Source organism: Leucoraja erinacea, chromosome 13 (assembly GCF_028641065.1).
Source record: "Leucoraja erinacea ecotype New England chromosome 13, Leri_hhj_1, whole genome shotgun sequence".
NCBI lineage: Eukaryota > Metazoa > Chordata > Chondrichthyes > Rajiformes > Rajidae > Leucoraja > Leucoraja erinaceus.
Window position 1 is genome coordinate 5,196,209 of NC_073389.1, and position 27,625 is coordinate 5,223,833.

Sequence of the window (27,625 nt, forward strand, 5' to 3'; positions counted from 1 at the left end):
GCGGCAGTTTAAACGATCTCCGCTATAAGATCTTTGGTTTAAACGCGCGGCGGTTGGAGCCGGAGTAACGGGCGCAGCACGGGCCGGTCACCTGGCAACGGTGGCCGGGGCAGCCGCGCGCCCCCACACCATCCCATCCCATCCTCCACCCGGTGATGGAGGGAGGAGGCCTGGAGACCGGGCTAATGGGCAACGGCAGCCGCTACCGGGCGGCCTTGGAGCGCATCATCCTGAAGGTGGGACAGATAGGCCTGGGGTTTGCGGGACTGCATCTGTTGTGGGAGACAGCGTGGTCCATGCCACACTCTGCATTGCATTGCGTTCCCTCCTCTCAGTCACTAATATCTCGGGGTTGCTGGCTGACCTTCCACAGATGGAATTGTGGCTTGTGAAGGGTGTAAGGTGAAGCATCAGGGTGACAGTGGAATGAGTGAGAAAATATGTGGCGGGTGCAGAATAATGTGGATTAACCTGCGTGCATTGGTGGCAAAGCAGGAATGGAAGGAAGGGGTTAGGAAAGGGGGAGGTGGAGTGAGATTTTAACGTCAGGAACTGCAGATGCTGCTTTACAAAAGTGTGGGGTGAGAGTTGATTGTGCATCAGCCCATTTAAATATTCATGAAGATGCAGCAGGCTGTTAAAACGGCAAATGACAAATTGACCTTCACAACGCGAGGAATTCAGTAAAACAGTAGCAATGTCTTGCTGCAATTGCACAGAGCCTTGAAGGGATGATGTCCTGAGTATTTAGTGCAGTCTTGGCGTTTAGTTGTGGAATGATGCTCTTTCTCTGTATGGAGTTAAGTGAATGTTCACAAGACTACTTCTGGAGATGGTAGAATGTGTGTAGAAATGAGTGGGATATTTCACTAGAGTTTATAAGAATGAGAGGAGACAGTGCTGAGAGTGTTAGAATCTTCATAGGAACATCTTTCACACAGGCAGCATCTCTGGAGAGCATGGATAGACGTTTTTTGGTTGGGGGCAAATGTATTTAAAGAAGTTAAATATAGTAAGCTACTAAAGGGATATGGGGGGAAAGGAGAACCTGAAAATGAATTTGAATGAACTGCCATGATCATGTTAAATGGCAGAGTGTGACCAAAAGGACTCATTGCCTTCCCCGGCTCTTTAATTTTGTTTGCATATTTGAATTCCACTGGAGTTGTGGAAGATTTGTGGCTCTAGTAATCGCATGTACCAGATAATCTTTGAAATTTATAGCTTGTACCTATTGTCAGATAATGTAATCTTTTGAAGGTAGACACAAAATGCCGGAGTAACTCAGGCAGCATCTCTGGAGAGAAGGAATGGGTGACATTTCGGGCCGAGACTCTTCTTCAGGCTGACTTTTGATCTTTTGATCTCTCTAGTACTGGAATGCATTTGAAGATGACCTGATTATTGATCTTGAGGATATGACCACTGACGATATATCAGGTAAGACTGATAATATAATAGAAAACCCCTACCAAAACATGAATGGATGATCTTTTACTTGTGTTATTTTCCTGCACTGTATGGCTTCAGCATGTAGATAGAATCGAGCACAGGTTTTCAGTACACGCTGTTGCCAGTGTGGGTGGTCATTATTTTACAAAACTACACTCCGCATACTCATACATATTCATGAGACTGATAAGATATTGAATATCACATAACACGTCATATCATTATAGTATTCAGTACTTAAAGTTATAGTTACCAACTACATGTACTAACATCAAATCCCTTACTTTAATATTGAAAACACTCACCACCTCTGTCATCTCTGACATCTTCCTGCCGTTTCTTTATCCCGCTGTCTCCATCACAGGAGATAGACTATTGATTGACATCTATTATAAACCTACTGACTACCACTACAATCTAGATTACACTTCTTCCCACCCGGCCACAACTTTCATTTCCTCCATCTACACCACATCTGTGCCCAAGATGAGATGTTCCATACCAGGACATCTGAGATGTCCTCATTCTTTAAGGAATGGGGGCTCCCATCATAGATGAGGCCCTCACATGGGTCTCCTCAATATCCTGCAGCTCGGCTCTTGTTCCCCCTCCCCTCCTCCAGTCACAACACGGATCGGGTCTCTGGATAGATTGATCCCTGGGATGGCGGGACTGTCATACAAGGAAAGATTGAAAAGACTAAGCTTGTATTCACTGGAGTTTAGAAGGATGAGGGGGTATCTTATAGACACTTATAAAAGGACTGGACAAGCTAGACGCAGGAAAAATGTTCCCAATATTGGGCGAGTCCTGAACCAGGGACCACAGTCTTATGCCCCTGTCCCACTTAGGAAACCTGAACGAAAACCTCTGGAGACTTTGCGCCCCACCCAAGGTTTCCGTGCGGTTCCCGGGGGGTTTTGTCAGTCTCCCTACCTGCTTGCACTACCTGCAACCTCCGGGAACTGCACGGAAACCTTGGGTGGGGTGCAAAGTCTCCAGAGGTTTCCATTCAGGTTTCCTAAGTGGGACAGGGCATTAGAATAAATGGGAGGCCATTTAAGACTGAGGTGAGAAAAAAATGTTTTCACCCAGAGAGTTGTGAATTTGTGGAATTCCCTGCCACAGAGGGCCATGGAGGCCAAATCACTGGATGGATTTAAGAGAGAGTTAAATAGAGCTCTAGGAGCTAGTGGAATCAAGGGATATGGGGAGAAGGTAGGTATGGGTTATTGATTGGGAACGATCAGCCATGATCACAATGAATGGCAGTGCTGGCTCGAAGGGCCAAATGGCCTCCTCATGCACCTATTTTCTATGTTTCTATGTCCCGTTAGTCCTCGTCAGCTGTCGCATGCAGCACATAACCCTCTGACATTTTAGCCACCTCCATCGGGATCCCACCACTGACCACATTTTCCCATCTCCACCCCATTCTGCTTTCCGCAGAGACCATACCCTCAGCAACTCCCTGGTTAACTCATCCCTTCCCACCCCCTCCCCAGATACTTTCCCCTGCAACCGCAGGAGATGCAACACCTGTCCCTATACCTCCTCACTCGACTCCATCCAAGGACCCCAACAGTCTTTTCAGGTGAGGCAGAGGTTCACTTGCACCTCATCTACTGTTCCAGGTGTGGACTCTTTATATCAGTGGGACCAAGCACAGGCTCGGCAATAGTTTAGTTGAACACCTCCGCTCAGTCCGCCTAAACCTACCTGATCTCCCGGTTGCTAAACACTTTGACTCCCCCTCCCACTTCCACACTGACCTTTCTGTCCTGGGCCTCCTCCATTCTTAGAGTGAAACCCAGTGCAAAGTGGAGGAACTGCACCTCTAATTTTGCATCGGCAGCTTACACCCCAGCAGTATGAATGTTGACTTCTCTAACTTCAAGTAACCCTGGCTTTCTCCCCCTCTCCCCCCCCCCCCCCCCTTCTCTGACCGATCTGACTGTCCCTTGATTACATGTTATCTCTATGCTTCATTGTCACCTTCCCCAAGCTAACTATGATCTATTCTACATTTTCCTTAATCTTCTAGTCTCTTATAAGATCTTATCTTTAGTGTGAAGAAGAGTATGTGGTCTGAAGGAATGTGTAAAATCTGCATCTGCAGTTCCTTCCTACACATGTGACCTTTTACTTTTGCACAAGGATTGCATGAACATTTGATAATCTGAAATTAAAATTGTATGTTTAATTGCAACAAATATAACTACATTGAGAATATATTGTTCAACTTTGATAAACGTGGGCATCTTGGAATACATTTTGCACCTACAGTTTCTGTAAAATTATTGTTAGATTCCATCTAGGGAGACTTAATAATGCCAGCCATATGGTGAAAACCATGTATACTAAGGCACAATGTGTTGAGTTTACCCTGTAAATTGGCAACATAACAAAGTTCATGTTGCCAACAGTTTTGCTTGTATTTTCATGAACAAAAAGTGACATTTATAAGTCTTTATATCATTACTGAGGTCTGCGGTTCCCACCTGCTTTAAGAGGGCATCAATATTGCCCGTACCCAAGAAGAGTGAAGTGATGGGCATCCTATCGGCTGGTGGCACTAACGTCCGTGGTGATGGAGTGCTTTGAGGTTGGTTATGGTGCATATTAACTCCTACCTCGACCCACTACAGTTTGCCTACTGCCACGACTGATCAACAGAGATACAATCTCACTGGTTCTCCACTCTGCACTGAACCACTTGGACAATAAAAACACTACGCCAGGCTGTTGTTTATAGACTACAGCTCAGCGTTGAATACCATCATCCCTTCCAGGCTGGTTACCAAACTCACGGAACTGGGTTTCTGTGCGTCCCTCTGCAATTGGATCCTCGACTTCCTCATCAACAGACCAGTCCATTCAAATTGGCTAAAACACTTCTTCCTCAATAACAATCAGTACGGAAGCACCTCAAGGCTGTGTGCTTAGCCCCCTGCTCTATTCACTCTATACTCATGACTGTATAGTGCGAATTCCATCTTCAAGTTGGCTGACGACACCACTGTTGGACGAATCACAGATAGTGATGTCAGAGTTTCGAAGTGAGATCGACCGATTGACCAAATGGCGCCAGCACAACAACCTGGCTCTCAATATCAGTAAAACCAATGAACTGATTGTGCACTTCGGAAGAGGAAGGATGAGGACCCACAATTCTATTTATATCAACGGGACGATTGTGGGGAGATGCAAAAACTTCCTAGGGGTACATACTTCCGAAGATCTTTCCAGGACCCAGCACACTGTTGCAATTGTAAGGAAAGCACATCAACGCCTCTACTTCTGTGAAGATTATGCATATTTGGTATGTCAGAGAGGATTCTCTTGAACTTCTACAGATGCACAATAGAACATATTGACTGGTTGCATCACAACCTGGTTCGGCAACTTGACTGCCCTGGAACGAAGAAGATTGCAAAAATTGTGACCACTGCCCAGTCCGTCACCAGCTCGGACCTCCCCACCATCAAAGGAATTTATCGGAATTGCTGCCTCAATGTCTGCCAGCATCATCTGAGACCCACACCACCCTGGCCACACACTCATTTCACCCATACCTTCGGGAAGAAGGTACAGGAGCCTGAAAACTAACGTTCAGGAACAGCTTATTCCCTACAGCCATTCGGTTATTAGACACTACAACCTCAAATAAGCTCTGAACTACATAGTGCAATAATAACAATAATAGTCTATTAGTTTTTTGTGTGTATGTGTGCTTGTGTGTGTATATATACATATGATCAATATATGTGTATTTGTGTGTGTAGGAAAAAACTGCAGATGCTGGTTTAAACCAAAGGTAGACACAAAATGCTGGAGTAACTCAGCGGGACAGGCAGTATCTCTGGAAAGAAGGAATGGGTGACGTTTCAGGTCTGAAGAAGGGTCCCCACCCGAAACATCACCCATTCCTTCTCCAGAGATGCTGCCTTCCCTGCTGAGTTACTCCAGCATTTTGTGTCTACCTGTGTGTATGTGTGCGTGTATACACGCACTAAACTTGTTTTTTTGTTTTTTGTTTACAGTGTACTATGTTTACATATTCTGCTGTGCTGCTGCAAATAAGAATTTCATTGTTCTATATGGGCCATATAGCAATAAAGCACTCTTGACTCTTTTAGGTCGGACGAGATGGTGTACTCGTGACTTTTACCTCCTGAGAAAACAAAGCCATAATAACTCCAAGGAAAAGGTACACATAAGATAATGAGCCGTAACCTTCGATGCAATAACTTGTCTAAATCCAATTGCATTTTTAAGAGCATTTTAACTGTGTGTTTGCAGAAACAGTGGAATTTAAAATGTTTGAAGTTGGTAGACAGAACCAGTGAAAAGCCAATGAAGATTCATTCTTGTCATTAATGTTTCAGTCTAGTGAACAGCATGAAGCAGATGTAAGCCTGGAACAGTCAGATACACTGTGTGAAACGGCTGTCAACCGGACACAATCTGACAAACTGTATGAAATTGATGATAGCACCAATCTATCAGGTAAAACAAAATCAACTATTTACTTAATTAATTGATTAATGGCCTGTATTTCGTACCCAAGATCCAGACAAGGCACAACATTACATAAAAATATATTGCATATTAAAAACATAAAATTGTATTATATTGTATTCAAATTTATTGTCATTGTCTCAATTTGAGACAACGAAATGAATTTCCCGTACAGGCAGTATCGTTAAAAAAAATCACAAGAAAAATAATAAAAAATAAATAAATAAATAATAAAACATATTAAAAATAAAATTGAAATTGAAATTAAATTTTTTTTAAAAAAGCACAAACACAAAGTCCACAACACAACATAACATAAATGGCACCCAGGTGAGGAAGGCACCATAGTCCAGCCAGCCTCCCCTCCGTGTTCATCCGTGGTCGGGGCCTTCCGAGCACCCGCAGTCGCCGCCCCGGGTGGCCCGATGTTCAGGCCCTCACGCCGGGCTGGTGGAACGCCGACGCCGAACCCCGACGGTGAGCAGCCTCCTCCTCAGCGGACCGGACCTCCTGATCAGCCGCCTCCCGCTGCCGGAGTCCGCAGCTCCTGAGTCCACAGGCCAAGCCGGGCAGAGTCGCAGGACCCCGCGTTGTTAGTCAGCGCCGCCCGCGTTGGGAGCTCTGCAAACCGCAGCTCCATGATGTCGGCAGCAGGTCCGGCACTCCGGGCTCCAGACGGCGACCCCCAGTAAGGCATCGCCAGCCCCGCGATGTTTCAGCGCTGTCCCGCTGCTGCTGGAGCTCCGGTCCATCCCGGCAGGAAAGGCCGCGCCAATCCAGGTAGGTAGGCCGCTGTGGGGGGGGGGGAGGACGCGACTCGAATAATAGTCGCGTCCTCACCAGGAAGCGGCTGAAGGACGGTATCCCCCGCACCGTGCCCTCTTCCCCCACATAAAAAACACAAAAAAAAACACTTTAACATAACTAAATAAACAAAAAAACAAAAAGATACCGGGCTGTAGGTGGAGGCTGCTGGCACCAGCGCCACCGGAAGTACAATACACATAAAATACATATAAAATCTTAGTACATCACTTATAAAAGCATCATAAATTATATATTTAAAAAAAAAACACAATAGATGAATTAAAATACAGAATAAAAAAGAATTATCAATGTCCTACAACGAGGCAGCGATACCAGTGTCTCCACAACTGGGATTGGTAGCGTGTAGTACTAAACCTTATGTTTGACAAGGCCTCAATAATTACATTTTTAGAGTCCTGCAAATGAATTTATACATATGATTACTTAATTGCTTCTAAAGTACTGACTCCTGCAGCCACAAACGTGTTACTAGCACTACACCATCTAGGTTTCCCTGGTGTTCTCATTGCGTCATTATAGGCCACCTTTAGTCTCTGCAAACGTGTCTTTCTGTAGCTAGACCACAAGTGCGCAGTACAGAGTGGTGTGCAATTATGCACTAAACAGTGACACCTTCACCACATCTGTACACGCACCAAACTTGCGCAAGAGAATATTCGCCTGTACATACAGCATACGTCGTTGCCTATAAATATCCTCATCATCTGTCATTTGGTATGTAATAAAATGCTCAAGATATTTTACCTTATTACAGACACTTGTATTTGTGCCTACTATGTTCTGGTGTGTTAAAGCAAAGCAAGAATTTCATTGTCCTAAGAGGGACACATGACAATAAACTCTCTAGAACTCTCTTGAACTCTTGAACACTAACATTATTGTCAGACAATTTAAAATCAGGAAATTTTAGACCTTTATCCTCTTTGGTTCTACAGATCATAACAGCACTCTTACAAGACTTAAACTGTGTTTAAAGTTGAGAGATTTTGATTTATGATAAATAATGTGCAGATATTTGTCTATTAACAAACATTCAGCTTGAATTTTTGATATGCCATGGGTCCTTTCCAACATCTTCAATTTACGAAGCTATTCTCTGTACACTAGATACAATAGACAATAGGTACAGGAGTAGGCCATTCAGCCCTTCGAGCCAACACTGCCATTCAATGTGATCATGGCTGATCATCCCGAATCGGTACCCCATTCCTGCCTTCTCCCCATATCCCCTGACTCTGCATCTTTAAGAGCCTTATCTAGCTCTCTCTTGAAAGTATCCAGAGAACTGGCCTCCACTGCCCTCTGAGGCAGAGAATTCCACAGACTCACAACTCTCTGTGAGAAAAAGTGTTTCCTTGTCTCCGTTCTAAATGGCTTGCCCCTTATTCTTAAATTGTGAACCCTGGTTATGGACTCCCCGAACATCGGGAACATGTTTCCTGCCTCTAGTGTGTCCAAACCCTTAATAATCTTATATGTTTCAATAAGAATCCCTCTCATCCTTCTAAACTCCAGAGTATCCAAGCCCAGCCGCTCCATTCTCTCAGCATATGACAGTCCCGCCATCCTGGGAATTAACCTTGTAAACCTAAGCTGCACTCCATCAATCCGGTAGGCGGCGCGACTCTGGTCAGCAGCGGCCTCTGCAGCCTGTCCGCGTTTTTATTATTTTTTGTCTGTGTTTATATGTAGTTTTTGTTATTTTATGTTGGGGTGTGTGTGTGGGGGGGTGGGGGGTGGGGGTGGGAGGGAGGGGGAAACTTTTGAATCTCTCCCTGCACTGGAGACCCGACCTTTTCTCATCGGGTCTCAGCTGTCGTTGGGGCCGCAACGAGGAGCGGCCTCCAACAGAAGAAGCCAGGGACTCAGGTGCCGACTCACCTCGCCGTCGCGGAGCTGGCCGCGGGTGGAGCGGTGGAGGAGCGCGCTGCTGCCGCTGCTGCTGCTGCTGCTGAGTCGGAGGCTGCTGCTGCGCGTCTGTGGACGGCGGCACCGGGAGCCCGCGGATCCCTGGAGGGAGACCGCTTTTCGGGGCTCCTGCAACGGCGACTTCTCCCGCCCGAGTTGCGGTGTTGAAGAGCTCCTGGAGCGGGGCCTGACATCACTGCCCCGCGCGGCTTGGAATGCGGGACTCTGCGAGCGCACACCGGGGTCTCCAACACCAAGACCCGGTGTGCGACCTCGCACCACCCGGCGTGGCTTTAATGGCCGCGGGACAATCGCCATTGCCAGCCGGGGGCTTTGACTTTGATTCTGACATCGGGGGGGAGAGAGTGCAGTGGAGAGATAAGTTTATTTGGCCTTCCATCACAGCTATGTGATGGATGTTTATGTAAAATGTAATTATGTTGTGTCTGGGGTCTATTTGTGTGTAATGTATGGCTGCAGAAACGGCATTTCATTTGGACCTCCAGGGGTCCAAATGACAATTAAATATACTCTTGACTACTCTACTCTTGATCAATAGCAAAATGTCCTTCCTCAAATTAGGGGACCAAAACTGCACACAATACTCTAGGTGTGGTCTAACTAGGGCCCTGTACAACTGCAGAAGGACGTCTTTGCTCCTATACTCAACTCCTCATATTATAAAGGTCAACATGCCATTTGCTTTCTTCACTGCCTGCTGTACCTGCATGCTTACTTTCATTGGCTGATGAACAAGGACCCCCAGATCCCGTTGTACTTCCCCTTTTCCCAACTTGACACCATTTAGATAGTAATCTGCCTTCCTGTTTTTGCTACCAACATGGATAACCTCACATTTATCCACATTAAACTGCATCTGCCCACTCACCCAACCTGTCCAAGTCACCCTGCATTCTCATAGCAACCGCCTCACAGTTCACACTGCCACGCAGCTTTGTGTCATCTGCAAATTTGCTAATGTTACTTTGAATCACTTCATCTAAATCATTGATGTATATTGTAAATAGCTGCAGTCCCAGCACCGAGCCTTGCGGTACCCCACTAGTCACTGCCTGCCATTCTGAAAGGGATCCGTTAATCCCTACTCTTGTACAAAGTTCCCAAACTCCAGCCTTTTTAATTTGCAAAAGTTTGCTTAAAGCATTTTCCAAGAATCCACACCTATTGTAATTTGCGGAAAGCCACTGAATCACTTTCACTCAACTGTGATTTCAAGCTTCTCTCTTTGCTCCTGAAACTGATCAAACTATTCCAATTTGCAATCTAATCAGATATCTTGTTGTACTTTCCAACATTGATCTGTGCTGAACATAGTTATGCCTTTCAGTTCATTTTTAAATACCATGCTCTCACATAGCATTTTGAAACGTAAGTTAGTTTAACCTGTAATTTTGGGTGTTGTTTTCATCCATAATCAATTATATTGAACTGAAACCTTCATACAGGTCCCTGGGGACAGTGCTCACTTGCCTTGTATGTTCCCATCCAAGCTCTCCAAATTCTAGATCTAGAGTCCTACAAGTACCAGTCATCTTCCAAAATTGGGCGTTAAACATTTGTAATCTTTTTACAGGTTGCTGTGTCTCTGTTAGCTTTTTGTTTTGTAATTTTTGTTGGGAAATGCTTGTTCTGCACCCATTTGCACATGTCACAGCCCCAGAAATCAATGCCACTGCAATTGTTTGTCAGGGAACTTTGCACAAGGTGTATGCAAGCTTGGCAAGCCGGTTGGCAAATATGTAAACATGACTTGACACTGACTGCGGATTTAATGAAATGAAATAATTTCTATATTTCCTGAAGACCATCTTTACCCCTTTTTCCCCTCTAACTTGGTAGTAAGGATATATATTATGTCAGATAAGGCTCTTGCATTTTGCACATTCAAGGATAATTAAAATGGTCTTTTTAACAATAGGTCAAGTGGATCATACTTCCGATTTTGAGTACAGTGAAAGTACATCTGAGGTACAGTATTTTCACCTTGCACATAAAATGTTACTACTTAATTAATGCCAGATGTATGATATGTAAAAATGATGCTCCTTGTATGTGTTGTAATCCCAATCGTGCTAATACAGTGTCTTGATCTTAACCTTGGCTGTAGCTTAATTTGAGTAGATATTCATGTTTATTTTGGGATGCAAAACCACTTTATACTTCACTGCAGCTAGTATTTTTGTTTATTTTTTATTTCGGGTGTATCTGTCAATTTTGAGATTTGTCTTAATTGACTTATTGTGATCATGCATGGTGGAAGTATTTTGGGTCAAGGTGAAATTTTTAAGGGCACAATTGTCCTGTGTTTTCTTTTTTTTAAACCTAGCTACAAGGCAGTGTCTCCATGGGCGAGATGAATGTAGGTGATAAATATGAGATGGATGCTGACATGCTGGCTACTAGCAACTCCAACCTTGGAAAGCAGATTGTGGTGGGTGTTATATTTGTGTGTTTGTGGATAATAATGGCGAGTGTATGATTTGTGAAGAGGCAAATGTAATGTACAGAAATCTACAGAATGTTATGAGTAAATCTGACTTAATTCACTTTGACTTGCTGTCTTGTTATAGCATTTCAATCTTTATCAGCACCGTAATCCCTTCAATATCTTTGAGACCAGTTTTAGGGATCACTAATCGAAGTTTACAAATACATCTGACTTTCTAATAAATTGTCCAAAATGACAATTCCATTCTACTGGCCTCTAGCCTTTTTTTTAAAGTAAACAGATTGTATCCCTTGTCCTTTATTTAAAAATGTACCTTTCAGATTTTTATTTATTTGATATTATAAATTGTGCATTCTGTTGCCACCAATTGTGTCACTAGCCTCGATACATTGTAAAATGAAACCTGATATTTTGGTGTTTATACCATATAATCAATCCCAGATTAAGACGGCTATCGATAAAATGCACTAGAATGGTTCCAGGAGTGACAATCGCGAGTGAACTGGAAAAACTATGATTCCTCCTGATTTAAAAAAAGACCAGGAAGAGATTTATAGTAATTAAAAATGAGAAGGTTTTTAGATTTGTTCATGAAAAGCTGATAACCAAAAATAACAGACTTGTAATTAACACCCATACCAGAAGTGACGCGAGGAAAATCTTTGGTGATGCATGTTGAAAGAAACATTCCGTGGTTACTTTTGAATTGTAATTGTGTAAACACTTAAAGAATACATTATCACAAGAGGTTTTTGTTGCAAGAGTCAGGGAATGGAAGTAACTGGATTATTCTCTGAGAACTAAATGAACTCTATAATTGATTCTGTACGATTCTCTCTACTATACTAGGACTCGTGAGAAAGGCATGTTTGAGATGAGACTTGCGAGTTGGTTTTACGCATCTTAAATAACTCATTACAACGCAATATGTGGAAGGGATGGTATGAAAATGTCTTGAGAGATGAAATATAAGGGGGGGTCTAACAATAAGAGCAGGATTGATGTTAACTGATTGAATTTAGGATTTGGGGTTTGCTATTTCAAAATAAGGGACTAGGTTTCCATTTATTGATGTCAAAGAAATTGAGGGATATGGGGTTAATTATTGGAAAATTATGTTAAGGTGAAAGGTCAGCGGTGAATTTTAGACCAAATGGCTGTCTCTTTCTGTTTTTGAAGCTGTGCCTATATGCAAGTGGGGACTGGTAATCCACTGAATGTTGTGTAATGTAAATTATTTTTGCCCTATCTGTTAAGTATTAAATTCTTTCAATTATTAAATCTTTGAAGGTGAAATGTGTGGGGAAGAATAAAGACAATCCATTGATTACGTTTACGCCCACGTTGAAGATAAAAATTCGATCATTGCACCTTAATCATGGTATGGATGTGTTATTCTGGAAGTGTCACTGCGATGCAGAATTGTGATTATAGCAGATTTGGTATTCCTAAATCTTTATTCAAAGTTGTGTAATGCTGTATTTTTTCCTTAGTTGAGATAGATTTGCTAATTAAGATCGTGATTGTTTATTAGTAGGACTGGATGTTACAATCCCTAAGGTTCTTCACCACAACTGACACCTGGTATTCTTGGGGATGACCACTACTGAATCTGCTACCAATCAGACACATCTTCAGTTGTGTACCTCAACGTCACTGGGTGTTTCGGCCTTTTATCACAAGACGTCCTCAGTCGAGGCAGGCATACCGCAGGGAGATCAGACCTGGGTGTGTGTCTTATGGTTAGCCTCTAGATGGTCACGTGGCAGCCCAGAGCATATTTTCTCTTCAGCCACAGCCATTGACTGCTGCAATCTGCTTTTTTCCTTGCATCTTCCTCTCTACCGCTGACTGTGACTGGTTGGGCTCTGGACTCGTGTCCATCGGTGGGACAGTACTTGGTTGAGCTTTGCCTGGGGTGCTGATACCCTGTGGACTGTGGTGGTTAACTTGCCACTGGGCTTCACTCGACTGATTTGGCCTACCTCTTAGAAATTAATGGTCAATGCGAGGCCGCACACCAAGCTCTCTCAGGCACTTTTCCCTACTCTGGTGGATCTTGAGACCCTTCTCTGATGTTATCTTTTCCCAGCCACAGATGCAGCTTATGTCCTGCCAGGGCTGCTACTCTGTCAATTACTGTGCTAGTTCCCATTCCTAGTCGATTCCTTCCATAGCAATATAAGGGTGGATCCAAAACGCTGATTAGCGATGGATCCTGCTAGCATGAGGAGCTGGCCCATGCCAGCCCCGGTGGGGTCTATTCCCTCCGGTCAGCAGTCTCTCCAGGCTGTCACTAGGTCTTTCCCTGGTTGTCAGCTGCCCTTTTGCAGCGGTCACTAGTTTGATCCAGATGTTCATATTGATTAGTAGGACAGGATGTTACAATCCCTAAGGTTCTTCACCACAACTGACACCTTGGGGGTGACCACTAGGTGATTTTTCTACCAATCAGACACATCTTCAGTTGTGTACCTCAACTGGGTGTTTCGGCCTTTTATCACAAGCCCCCCTCAGTCGAGGCAGGCCCACCGCAGGTTGATCAGCCCTGGGTGTGTGTCTTGTGGTTTGGTGTTATGTAAATGGAAATCTTGCACACCAACATTTGAAATACAGTGTAGGGAATATCGTTAGGTGCTGAAATTGTGCTGACAAATACATTCTCACAAGAGATCTAGTGAAAATAAAGCAGGTTGGTTCAATCATGTCAAGAATTTTTGGAGGATCATTTCGGATCCTTTATCCAGGCTATTTAGGAGAGGGGGGGGGGGGACTGTCCCCTCTGATTGTGCACAGATGATTGTTCCTTCCTGGGAGGGGGTTGAAAGGAGGTGGGGGAGAGGGGTGCCCAGAGGGGGGTGGGGGGCAAGGGGGGGGGGGGGGGGGGGGGGTGGGGGGGGGGGGGGGCGTGGGGGGGGGGGCTTCTGGGGGGGGGGGGAGGGTAGGGGGGCAGGGAAATGGGGGGGGGGGGACTGTCCCCTCTGATTGTGCACAGATGATTGTTCCTTCCTGTTGAAAATGTATGTTGCAGTTAAATGCAGGAGGTGGCAGTCTTGCCCATGTCTGGCATGCTAATTGGTTTCCCTTTTGATTATTTTTGCCATTACATACTCTTTGTGGTAACTTGTGTAGATTAATGGAGAACCCAGCTGAAGTCCACATGGCTGCATAACAAACTCCATACAAACAGCAAGTAACAACAAGGTTGACCCCAGGTGCTGGGTCTGTGAGGCAGCGGCATTAACTGCACTATGCTTCCAAATTGATAGATTTGGCAGTGATTCTGTTTTTCCCTTGTTGGTTCATTTTAACTGCTATAAGAGAGGAAGTGGCCTAAACTTGCATAACATGTGATGGGATGGCTTATTAATGCCATTGGGTATCAGGCCAAAGCACAGGGTCTCTTGTATCGTCAATCAGTCTGGGGAAAGATGAGCTGTGAAATTCCACATTACAGTTATCGTGCGTGCCTTTCAAAACCCTTTGGTTTGTAACTGCATTTTATCTCTTCAAATTCACTTAATTTAAAGCAGAGCATTCAGGTGGAATTATCCAGAAATCCTTGTGGATGGAATGGGTGTGTGTGTGTGTGTGTGTTTTTGCCTTTTCATATCTGACCATTGCCCAACCATGCAAGATCAGCTGGCGGAGCAGACTCTGTGGGCCACAAGCTAAATTCTGCTCCTATGTCTTATGACCATCTGCCTATTGAATCCCCTCTTTCTTTCCCCCCCCCCCCCCCCCCCCCCCCCCCCCCCCTGTACCCATCACTCGCCGCCCGGCATTCACCTGTCCCATCTCTTCTGAAGAAGGATCTCGACCCGAAAAGTCACCCATTCCTTCTCTCCAGAGATGCTGCCTGGCCTGCTGAGTAACTCCAGCACTTTGTGCTTTTTACATTCCCCAGATTTGATTTCTGGGGTGGTGTGCTTGTTGTCTCAGGTTAAAGAGACTGGTTCTGTGCTCCCTTGAGTTTGGAAGAATGAGAAGCATTGAAACATACAAAATTCTTACAGACTGAATAGGATAGTTGCAGGTGTGATATCTCCTATGGTCTAGATGTCTAAAGCAAGGGGGTCATTATCATAATGGGACCATAAGGTGTTTATCCTGTTTCATTTGGTCCTGTGCTCTTAAACGGGTTATTTTAAATATTACCTCTGAATGGCATCTACCATCAATTAGTGAACTGCACAAACAATGTATTCTTCTACAACTGGTTCTGTTGCACTCATCATGAATTGATCTGTTACCAAACGTCATGCACAGACTTGGAACTTTTACATATGTTTTTCTATCTTCTCATTATAACTTAATTTCGGTTCTGAGGGCTCCTAAATAGTTTCATGTGTTTCCTTGATACATTGTACACCCGGTCATGGAAGCTCCTTTCATCTCTATGTGTCATGGCTACCTTGCACCCTGTGAAAAGAAACATATTACTCTCACCTGTATATATGCTTGCTTTTCTCATGTTTTTACACAATGTATTAAGAGTAGAATTCTGTTCAGTACAATACTATCAAATCATTTGCTGAACTTGGATAAAGTTTCATCTGAAGTTTATTTATCAAATCGTTTCTATTTGATTTTTCAATTAAGTCTATATTCCTAGCTTCTTAATTATTAGTTCACCTAGATTGTTTCACTTTACCAAATATTTATAATGTTAACGTCCTCTGTTAAATTCTCTGCTTCCAGATTGCAGTGGTGACTTTCCGACTTCCCAAGTATTAGCTCGCCCTTCAAAACCTTATAGTAACGAAGATAATTTTAATATGGCCGCCAGCCAAATGGTGCAGCCACTTTGTGTACCCAGCAGCACTGAAGTTTATCAGCACAAGCTTAAAGATGGCAGGAGCGAAGTGATGAATTTGGAAGAAACCACCTCATTTTATGTCAATCAAGCTCCAATGGAAAATCATGATGATTCTTCTGGTTTGAGTGATACCACACTTATTGATATCTATCCAAGTATGGTAGCTTCAATGAGTGACTTGCTTGATCGTACCTATAAAACAAAGGCTGCATCAAGGTTAATAAAACATTATCGACATCTCCAGGTCAATGCAAGTAAATCAAAGCGAAACACCATTCAAAATGGGATGAAGATCAAAGTTTGGATGGATGCCCGGAAATTAAAGAGGTTAAAGTGTCATTCTGTTATAGAAGTAAAGGACCCTGCTCAAGGTAGAGATAAGGAGAACAAGGCAATTTCCCCACAAAGTAACACACCCTTGGAGACGAAGTTTACTCTCATTGCGGATGCGGTTTCAAGGACTGTGCCACAAATTAATTCAAAATCTGACGGTCTGTGCTTCACATTTGGAAGCTTGTGCAAAGATTTGGCCTCCTTCCAGCCACTGCCAGTAAGCCCTTGCAGCCCCAAAACTCCAGCAGTCATTGCAAGTTCAGTTTTTAATTTAACTCCTTTGAATGGGTCAACTTCGCCCCAACTACATCGTGTGACTAACTCCACCAACTTAAAGTTTTTGAGCTCAAAATCGGACATGATTGAATTGCTAAGCCCAAGAATCATTGTTAATCACCTGCGACATGCAGAACAGAATCTGCTGAGCAGCAGTGCAGTTACACGGCCAAATGATCCAGTGACTACTTGCAACAGTTCACCATTCAGAATGCTCTTGCGATTGGATAACAGTGAGAGGAATAAACGGAGGCATTCCATTTCTGCCTCTGTCCCAGCCAAGTTCCATTCTGTACAGAGCCTGTTCAAAACTAAAGGAAAAGGTATCAATTCATTTGAATCGGTATATCAAAGCTTGGTTCGTAATTCGTTCTGCCTTCCATCTACAATGGGGCATCACAATGGATTAAATGTCCATGCTTCCCCTGGACGTACAATAACATCCGTGAGCTCTGATACATGCTCACCTTCCCCGTTATCCAGGAAGCGGGCTGCGTGTATCGACCAGGCAAGGCAAACTTCTCGATGGCCGCTGAAGAGATTCCGTTCCTTACCGGATTCCTCGAGTTCAAAGCAAAGTAATTCGGATGTGCTGATGCTCAACACCGTGTTGCAGCAACAGGATTATCATCACACACATAGTGGTTTTTATTCACCAAGAAGCAAGCAGGTTAGTGAGGTAATGGCCAAAGTAATATATTTAAAAATGTGCATCTCTGGGTTTCGTATAAACTGCACAACTCCTCGCCTTCTGTCATGGGGTAGACTATTTAGAAATTGAAAAGTTATAATTTGTTTAGAATAAGTGGTGGCAAAGCCTGTGTTTATTACCCATCTCCAACTGGTGTTGAGCTGCTGCATTTCTGCTGGTGAAGGTATTCCTATAGTGTTTGTGGGGAGGTCTGAGATTTGGATACAGTGATGAATGAGGGGCTCACAATGTGTTTTGCAAGTTGAGGCTTGGAAGAGGACCCTGTAGGTGGTGGTATTCCCCTGATGCCTTTCTTCTTAGGATACTGAGTTGGATGATCAGCCATGATCATATTGAAGGCTCGAAGGGCCGAATGGCCTACTACTGCACCTATTTTCTATGTTTCTTGGTACAGCTGCTGGGTTTAGATAATGACTTTGGAATAGCCTGGGTGTGCCTTTGCAGTGTATTTTGATGGGGAAGGCATCTTTACATGTAGACACAAGACACTGCAGTTGCTGGTTTTATAAAAAAAAAAGACAATGTTGCTGGAGTGTAGGAGAGGATTTTGTACTATACCCGTACCTCAGGTAGGCACATGCAAAATAAAACTGCTCATAGATCAGTGGTGAGAGCATCAAAAGTTGGTTTATTTAAGGCTTTATCAATGCACATCAGGAAACGGTCTAAGGAGATTCGCCATAGTAACTGTACAATTTTATATCCTAACGTCTCAATGGTTACTTGTGGAGTTGAAATAAAGCATCATTAATCAATGTCTCTGCAACCTTCCACCTTTGTGTTTCCCCAGAGATAACTTTAACCTTTGTTGTTTTGAAAACTCTCTCCCATATATCTAACAAATAATCCCATAATTGCCAATGTCCCAGTAGGGAGATTTGATTCAACTTGTTAAATGGGGTCCCCTTGATAAAGAGGTTGTTTATTACACTTGTCTGCTAAACACTGTGTCAAAGATGGTGAGGCAGCATCTCTGGTGAGAAGGAATTGGCGACATTTTGGGTCTCAAGAAGGGTCCCGACCCGAAACATCACCCAATACTCTCCAGAGATGCTTCCTGTCCCGCTGAGTTATTCCAGCATTTTGTGTCCACCTTTGATTTAAACCAACATCTGCAGTTCTTTCTTACACACTGACAATGAACCACTATAATCTGAAAATTGTAACAGATAAGAGCCTAGACAGAACTGCGATGGACTAACCCTGCCCCAATAGGTAAGGAAACCTGCTTTTCAGCAGGATGTTTTAATCTGCTGCAAAGGCGAACATTCTATGTTGGCCATTTTTCCCATCATGCTTTCCCAGTATGTGAGCTCTAGGGTAACCATATTATAACCTACTCACTTCCTTATTTTCAAAATTCCCAACATCATGGAGTAACTCAGCAGGTCAGGAAGCATCTTTGGAGAACAATAAGTGACGTTTTAGAAACATAGAAATTAGGTGCAGGAGTAGGCCATTCGGCCCTTCGAGCCTGCACCGCCATTCAATATGATCATGGCTGATCATCCAACTCAGTATCCCGTACCTGCCTTCTCTCCATACCCCCTGATCCCCTTAGCCACAAGGGCCACATCTAACTCCCTCTTAAATATAGCCAATGAACTGGCCTCAACTACCCTCTGTGGCAGAGAGTTCCAGAGATTCACCACTCTCTGCGTGAAAAAAGTTCTTCTCATCTCGGTTTTAAAGGATTTCCCCTTTATCCTTAAGCTGTGACCCCTTGGATGGGGACCCTTCTTCAGACACTCAAAACGTCACCTGTCCATGTTTTCCAGAGATGCTGCCTGAGCCACCGAGCTATTCCAGCACTTTGTGTTACCTTAACATGTAATTGTAGCATATTCTATATTGACTGCCCACATTATGAAATGTTGCAGAGTGAGGCCCTTTGTATTTTTAAGACTTTTATTAGTTCTTCAGATGTATGGGAGGGGATAAAAGCATTCTCACATTTATTTTCTTCCAGGCATGCAACTTAATATCTTGCATGCAATCATAAATCATTAATGTTCTTGGTTAATCTCGAGCCAATTAGCGTTTCCTTTTCTGAAAGTGATGCAGCATGGAGTAAAATGAATTATTTAACTGTACCTTATTTTAAATGGTTAATATTTTAAAAGTGAAGCTGTTAACTATTCATTATACTTGTAGGAAGTTAGTTTCTTTAAAGATGATTCTGGGGAAGAGCCATGTGGTGGCACCGTTTTACTTTTCGACAGCACTCGTACAGAGTGTGCCCTTGCATTCTGTGCAGAACTATTCAACCAGTGTTGCCATTGCCAGTGTTACAATATGTATTATCAATGTCTTGCATAATTCAGCTCATTCTGTGTTCAATGCAGTTCACAATGTTTCCCTTTTTGCATTCTCTAGAAAAATGCTGCTGATGTGTTTATTAAATGTGAAGATGACCGACTGTACTCGCATTCCGGTATGTATCAAATCTGAGAGTCGTTTTTTGTGGTTAATTTCCGTCGACCGTTGAATCACTGGGTACATACGAGTTTGATTGCCTTTACATGTGGTGAGATATTGTGGTATTATTGAAAGGTGGTAAACTACTTTGCTGTCTTTGTGATATTATGTTATGAACAGTCCTGAAATCTGTCAATTATGAAATTGTCTTGATCATAAAATACACGTGACAATTGATTTTTCAGTAAATTTAATTCACATTTTGTGAATTTCGTGCAAAGCTACACAAAATGGTTTTGACGTGTTTGTGCAACACATGCTAAGAAAACCAATAGATTTTATTTTTGGTTCATTATGGGCAAGAGTGCATTTTTCTATTCCATATGTGTGTCATCAGCACTATTGGATAAGATGGTAGGTTATTTCTGGGTTATTGGCCCAGTCTCCAATTTGTATTGTCCACGTTTATTTCTGTAGCACAATGTGCCGTCTATGGTTTCACCATTTCAGCCATACAGGCGCCACGATGGCACAGCGGTAGAGTTTCTGCCTTGTAGCACCAGAGACCCAGGTTCAATCCTGAGTACGGGTGCTATCTGTACGGAGTTTGTACGTTCTCCCTGTGACTGCTCTGGGTGCTCCGGTTTTCTCCCACACTCCAAAGACGTACAAGTTTGTAGGTTTTGTTCTAAACAAATTGTAGATTGTCACTATTGCGTTAGTGTTTAGTTTGGGGATACGGTGCGGAAAAGAGCCCACAGAGTCCGCGCCGACCAGCGATCCCCGCATATTAACGCTATCCCACACACCAATTTAATTTTTTATACAAAGCTAATTAACCTACAAACCTGTACATGTTTGGAGTGTGGGAAGAAACCAAAGATCTTGGAGAAAACCCATGCGGTCTGGGGCGAACGTACAAACTCCGTACAGAGAGCACCCGTAGTCTGCATCGAACATGGGTCTCTGGCTCGGCAAGCGCTGTAAAGCAGCAACTCTACCGCTTCCCCACCTAATGTTTGGGGATCGCTGGTCGGCGCAGACTCTTGTGGGTTGATGGCCTGTTTCTGCACTGTATCTCTAAAACATGGTTGGTCAGAGTGGATCGTGGATATAATGAGAGGCTGCATCCCAAAAGACATTTTATTCTGTTTACATATTACCTGGGAATGATGATGAGAAGCAGACTTCTCTTCACATGCATGTTTGGACCCTATATTGTTGCCAATGTCCTGACAATACTTTCTTATATCTGACCTTGAGTCTTTGACGAACATTTCACAAAGCATCTGCATTTTCTCCACCATGAGTTATGGCCCACTGATGGTATCAGTATTTCTGTTATCAATCTCGTGTATTTATTTGGTTGCGATTTTTCTTTTTCCCTTTGGTATAATTGGTGCTCGGAATGAGCAGAGGAAGAGCACTTCATCCAGACCAATGTTATTATTCCATAATATGCAGCCATTTCTGTGCATGCATCAAAAAATTAGGTAGAAAAACCTTTATTTGTTTCTCACTTCTTTCCATGAGAATAAATTTTATTCTGCATCAAATATTTGACTAGTCACATGGGGATTCTGTAAAGGCAAATTTCTGTTAGCACAATGCATGGTTTATCTGTATTGTTTTTGTTCGTTTAGCTCTGTCAAGAGTGTTTTATTGTCATATATCCCGGACGGGACAATGAAATTCTTACTTGCTGCAGCACAACAGAATATGTAAACATTGTATATAACAGGGGGGGGGGGGGAAGAAAAAAGTTCAATAAATAACAAATATAGTGCAAATAAAAAAGAATAATATAGTCTTTTGCAGTTCAGAGCTCATAGCTTATTCGTTGTGTTTAATAGTCTGATGGCTGTGGAGAAGAAGCTGTTCCTGAACCTGGATGTTCCAGTCTTCAGGCTCCTGTACCTTCTTCCTGATGGCAGTGGTGCGATAAGCCTGTGGCCAGGATGGTGTGGGTCCTTGATAATTTTGGCTACCTTTTTGAGGCAGCGACTATGATAGATCCCTTCGACGGTGGGGAGGTCAAAGCCGGTGATGGACTAGGCAGTGGTCACAACTTTTTGTAGTCTTTTTCACTCCTGGGCATTCAAGTGGCCGAACCAGGCCACGATGCAACCAGTCAGAATGCTCTCGACCGTGCAGTTTACTCAAAATAAAACCATTACATTTATGCAGCAACTACAATGTCAGTAGTTTTGTTTAAAAATCTTAAGGCTAATTAATTTTTAGTGCTAAATCTGAAGCTCTAGGAGAAAATGAAATTAAAAATACCTTTTGGCTAGATGTTTGCTTTGGCTAGTTTTGTACTATGACAGTTGGTTAAACATCCATTTAATCCAAGTATTAGATTAGGTCTACCAGAGTTTTTTTGAACGCTCCAGACCATGAATTGTAGTTTTTTCAATTGGAATATTTACTGCTGTTTGGAATTATGAGCTAAAAGCAATCAAGTGTTGGTGTTTAACTCCAGTGGTAGACAAACCGAAGTATCCTAAATTTGCAATCCAGCTTGTAAAATCTGAGGTACATTTCTCTTCTGCCAAACCATGGTAATGTGCATCCAAAACAGTTCTAAAATGAAAATGTTGGTGCTTTTTGTGATTTTACAGTAAGCTTTCATTTCTATTTATTTTCAGCTACTGTTCTACCTGTGATAAATAGTTCTGGAATTACTGTGAGCTTGAGTTTATCACCCAGATTTCGAAGCAGGTAATTGTTTTCTTATGCATACTCGTAATCTATTAAACAGCATTGCACACGACCTGTTATTTGAAGGAATTCGAATTTAAATAATATAGGTGTATGATTTGAACTTTTTATCTTTGTGAAAAATGTTGTTTAACTCATTTATGTAAGTAAGTTTATTGGTCAAGTATTCACATACAAGGAATTTGGTGAACTTGGTGCTCCGCTCACAAGTACTCATTTAAGTTACATGCACCATTTTGCTGTCACTGGATCTTAATTTAAGCAAGATGGTGACCTACAAGCTTATTTCTGCCATATATCCGCTCTGTCCTTTATCAGATAAAGCTGTTTGTTTTGACAAGATGCAAAGTTTTAGCAATAGTGCAATTACCTTGATAACCAACAACTTCCTTCTATTTAGTTCTTCTGTTCTTGTAAAAGGAGATCGCTATTATTTGTATTTCATTGTACTCCCGTTGAAAGCTAGGCATTTTGAATATTCCCAGCCATGCTTCAGTAAATAATATGCTGAACACATGATTGTTGACAGATCTCTCTTTCTCTCTGTATATTCAATTGCTTTCCCTTAACAGTTGAAGTTGTGAAGGTTTCAGTAGCAGACTGTGCAACTATTTGCATATTTGTCCATTATTTGACAAACTATTTGGTTTGCTTAGTTTTAAGCAAATACGTATCCTGATTCAGATAAAAGAAAAAATGATGGATATCCACAGCAAGTCAGACAACATCTGTAGTGATGGAAACAAAATTAACTACAGTTAGACAACCTCTCATTAAGACTGGAAACTGTTTTAAGTTGTGAATTTGCAGATGGGGAGAAAAATGGAGACGAGATGGGGAATGTCTACCAGAAGGAGCGTTGCTACACCTGACCATTTACCTCTTCCCACCATCCTAGGACCCAAACTGTTCTTCCGGGTGAAGCAGCATTCATCTACACCTCTTAACTTTGTGTCACATCCTTGGTTCATGATTTAGCAGAGTCGCCAATGGAAAAAACAGAGGCAGCCCAGATAACCGTTTTTCAAAATACACCTGCTCACTCCACCAGAGTGTCTTGGCTTCCATTTGTATGCTATTTCAATTCTCAATCCCAGCCTGACTTATGACTTCAATTTCCAATAATGCCACAACTAAGCTCCAGTTTCTTTAAGTGGAGTTAAGTAGAGAGAACAGAATATGACAACAGAGGGCTGTGGTGATGCACGAAACTGCAAAAGCTGGAATCAGAAAACAAAGTGCTGGAGGATACTCGGCGGGTCAGGCCTGAGGGAAATGGACATATAATTTTTCAGGTCGGGAACCTTCTTTAGATTGGTCGAGCATCTGCAGGCTCTCGTGTCTCCATTCTGGAGCTCTAACTGACATGATGTGTGGTGTTTGAGATGTGAGGGTGATGAATGCTTATTAACTGTAGCCAATCATTCTGGAAGAGGGTGAATAAAGGGAGATGTACGGGAGCAGTGGGGAGAGAGATGAGGGCGTGTTGGGACAGCAATTGTTGGAAATAACACAAGAGAATACTGGAAACTCTCAGCAGATCAAGTGATTGCTAGGGAGAGAACAAAACTGAGTTAGTTATAGTTGAAGGTCTTGCATCAACTGGCCGTATCCGGTACAAGTAGCAAATGGCAGGTACAGGTGCACAACCTTTTATCCGGAGTTCCGGAAACCAAAAAGCTCCGAAAATCGGACATTTTTTCCAGGATGTCGTCTGCACACCAAAGCTCGCGTTTGGCGCCAAACTTGACCCGAAACGACCCACGGTCAACACAGGTCTGTACTACTGTAACGGCTGCCTCCTCCCCGAGACACTTAAACATCTGTAAATCATTGCTTAAATCTTAGTCAGTTTGTTTGGAGGGCTTTTATGTGAAAGGGGCAGGGGGTGAAGGGGGAAACTTTAATTCTTAGTCCCATACCTGGTCGGAGAGGCGGGGATCGGCCAATGCCTTACCGGGTCGCCGTGCAGTAAGCTCCGGAGCGCTGTGGCCGCCGACTCCCAACATCGCGGAGCTGGGGCTGCGGGCGGCGCCGGTTGTAGCTCCGACCCCAGCAACTGGCTGCCCGGCGCTCCAAATCCAGCGCGGCCCACGGCCAGATGCCCGCAGCCCCCAGCTATTGGGAGTCGGCGGCCACAGCGCTCCGGAGCTTACTGCACGGTGACCCGGTAAGGCATTGCCCGCTCCACGCCTCTCCGAACAGGTAGGGGACTAAGAATTAAAGTTTCCCCCTTCACACCCCCCACCACATAAAATCCCTCCAAACTAACTGACTAACATTTAAGCAATGATTTACAATGATTCCCCGGTCTCCGGGGAGGAGGCAACCGCTCCAGACTTTTCAAGCCGACCGCGCTACCTACCTAATCTACGCTAAAAATCTTCCATTCCGAAATCCGAGAAGTGTCTGGTCCCAAGGCTTTCGGATAAAAGGTTGTGCACCTGTACCTAAAATTGCTGCATTTAATAGTGAGTGTTGCAAGATACTTGATGGGAAGTCAGATGCTATTCCTCAACCCGTGAGCTTAGTTGTGGCATTATTGGAAATTGAAGTCATAAGTCGGGCTGGGATTGAAAATTGAAATAGCATACTCATTGAAGCCCAGACACTGGTGGAGTGAGCAGGTGTATTTTGAAAAGCAATTACCTGGTCTGCCACTTTTTTTTCATTGGAGACTGCCAAATCATGAGCCAAGGATGTAACACAAAGTAAAGGGGCAAGTATATCATCGCTCCTTCTAGTAGACATTCCCCATCTTGTCTCCATTTTTCTCCTTATCTGCAAATTTGCAACTTAAAACGCAGTTGTTTATTCACTCCTCCAGTTCTGTTGAAAGGTCATAGCCCTGGAATGTTACCTCAATTTCTGTTACAGCTGATGTCCCCTGGCCTCGTGAGTATGTCCAATGATTTCTATTTTTATGTCAATTTGAGCATTGAAACTTTTTGTTTTTCAAAAGATTCACTTGGCTTGATGTATGTCCTTTAATGATTTGATAGCAGCAGAGTGGGAGCTTGGGGCTTTTAAAACAAAATATCTGAATGGAAATAGGTGACTGTATTCCCCTCTAAACAAAATAGCTAGAATGTGTGTGCGAGATATTATTTAAAAATAATTCCCTTTTAAATTTTCCCCTGCACAGAGTATCTAGAAAACTGGAGTACAACAAAGTGAACACCAGTACGAACTACTATGACTTAATGAAGCAGAATCTCTACAATGTACCTTAAACTAATTTTTAAAGTGTCTGCCCATGTTATCTGACGGAGTCCTCCACTGTCTGATGTATGCTCTTGCATTCTATCCTTCCCTTGCTGGATGTGTCCTACAATGCAACTTAAACAACATGAGGGACTCGCGGAGCAGATGACCAGCAATTGTATAACTACTAGTTGGTGAATATGAATAATACTCAGTGACTCATTTTAAACCTCCACCTTTAGTTCTGGGGAAAATATTATGAATATTGTTTCAACTGGACAGTTCATTTATAGTATGGAATGTGTTACCAGCCTATTTTATCTTCAGTTTGGTATGACCGTATTTTAATGTTGCAGTTTTTGTATTGACATGTAATGTAACAGTTTCAAAACTCCCCATCGAACTTATCATATTTTACTGGTGAATTTTATGCAATGGTTTCTTTAACTGTGCATTGTTAGCTATGTTGATGCTTTCTATTGAATTGTCCAAATATATAATCATATCATGTGTTTAATGAGTGCACAGCAGTTTTATGTTTGCCAAATATAAAACCTGTGGAAGTTGTTCTGGTGTCCAAGGCCAAGATGAAGTAAAGATGGAACAAGAAAGCTTCATTCAGAGACTCTTCATCTTTTTAAGCTGAGTGGCATTTAAACTACAAATGTGGCTTCAATTTGAAGGGAAATTGCCTCAATAATACTATTGCTGCATGAAATATTCTTTGGGAAATTACAGCTACACACTGCTCTCTTCTGTAGAGTTGGGTGATTTGTTTTATTGAATTGTACCCACATTAAGAAAATTGCTGTATGTACATAACTCAGTTAGTAAGCAACAAGCATATATATACAACAAATATCTGCTTCATGCTGATTTCTATGGGCATTTGTCTTTTAAAGTAAATTTGAAATAAATACAGAAATGGAAGTTTGTCATTGCCGTGCCTCCCTATCAGGACATACCAGGCCCGACCCATGTCAATGTAGGTTGATGCCTAGAGTCATGGAATTGTAAAGAAATGGGACCCTTGGCTCACTCCACCCCACTATGTCAACCCCACCCCTCGGTCTTCCTATACTAATCCCACTGACCTGATTCCTCTTTGCCTTGCACATTCCAGGTGCCTCTTAAATGTGATTGTTCCTGTAATGTTATTAAACTCCACGACCTCCACAACATAAACACACTGGATGTTCTCCCAGTGGCCCAGCACTTCAACTCCCCCTCCCATTCTGAATCCAACCTTTCTGTCCTTGGCCTCCTCCATGGCCAGAGTGAGTCCCACCGCAAATTGGAGAAGTAGCACCTCATATTTATTTTGGGCAGTTTACACCCCAGCGGTATGAACATTGACCTCCAATTTCAGGTAGTCCTTGTGTACTCCCTCCTTCCCTTCCCCTTCCCAGCTTTCACACAGCCTACTGTCTCTGCCTCTTCCTTTCTTCTTCCGGTGGCTCAGCACTTTAACTCCCATTCCCAATCTGACCCTTTTGTCCTGGGCCTCCTCGATTGTCAGAGTGAGGCCCAGCGCAGATTGGAGGAACAGTAACTTGTATTTCGCTTGGGTAGTTTACACCCCAGTGGTATGAACATTGACTTCTCTAACTTCAAGTAACCCTTGCTTTCCCTCTCTTTCCATCCCCATTCCCAGTTCTCCCACCAGTCCTACTGTCTCCGACTACCATCTATCTCTGTCCAGCCCACTCCCCTGACATCAGCCTGAAGAAGGGTCTCGACTTGAAACATCACCCATTTCTTCTCTCCAGAGATGCTGCCTGTCCCACTGAGTTACTCCAGCATTTTGTGGTCACATTAGAAAGGTAGGCTAATGTGGTGAATGGGAAAGGGAGCTGGATGGTTAACGGATCAGAGTGCATTTGGAAGGGTAGGATGGATGAAACTAGTTTTTTTTTTTTTTTTGCAAACGTGACTACCTTGACTTTCATGAGAGACTAGCATA

The 27,625-nt window shown here is 43.1% G+C and overlaps 1 protein-coding gene across 2 annotated transcripts; it reads left to right on the plus strand.

Moving 5' to 3' along the window:
- The first annotated feature begins 36 nt into the window (after positions 1 to 36).
- Positions 37 to 26,592, plus strand: LOC129702568 (uncharacterized). 2 transcript variants are annotated; one of them, XM_055644346.1, is made up of 11 exons: positions 37 to 236; positions 1,374 to 1,440; positions 5,592 to 5,662; positions 5,841 to 5,961; positions 10,649 to 10,698; positions 11,057 to 11,161; positions 12,470 to 12,560; positions 15,881 to 17,286; positions 19,696 to 19,753; positions 22,386 to 22,458; positions 25,604 to 26,592. In XM_055644346.1, the coding sequence occupies exons 1-11, from the start codon at positions 156 to 158 to the stop codon at positions 25,689 to 25,691; spliced, it is 2,211 nt and encodes a 736-aa protein (XP_055500321.1). In that variant the 5' UTR covers positions 37 to 155; the 3' UTR covers positions 25,692 to 26,592. The 2 variants fall into 2 exon arrangements, with proteins under 2 accessions (XP_055500321.1, XP_055500322.1); XM_055644347.1 differs by having other exon boundaries at positions 15,881 to 17,277.
- The last annotated feature ends 1,033 nt before the right edge of the window (positions 26,593 to 27,625 follow it).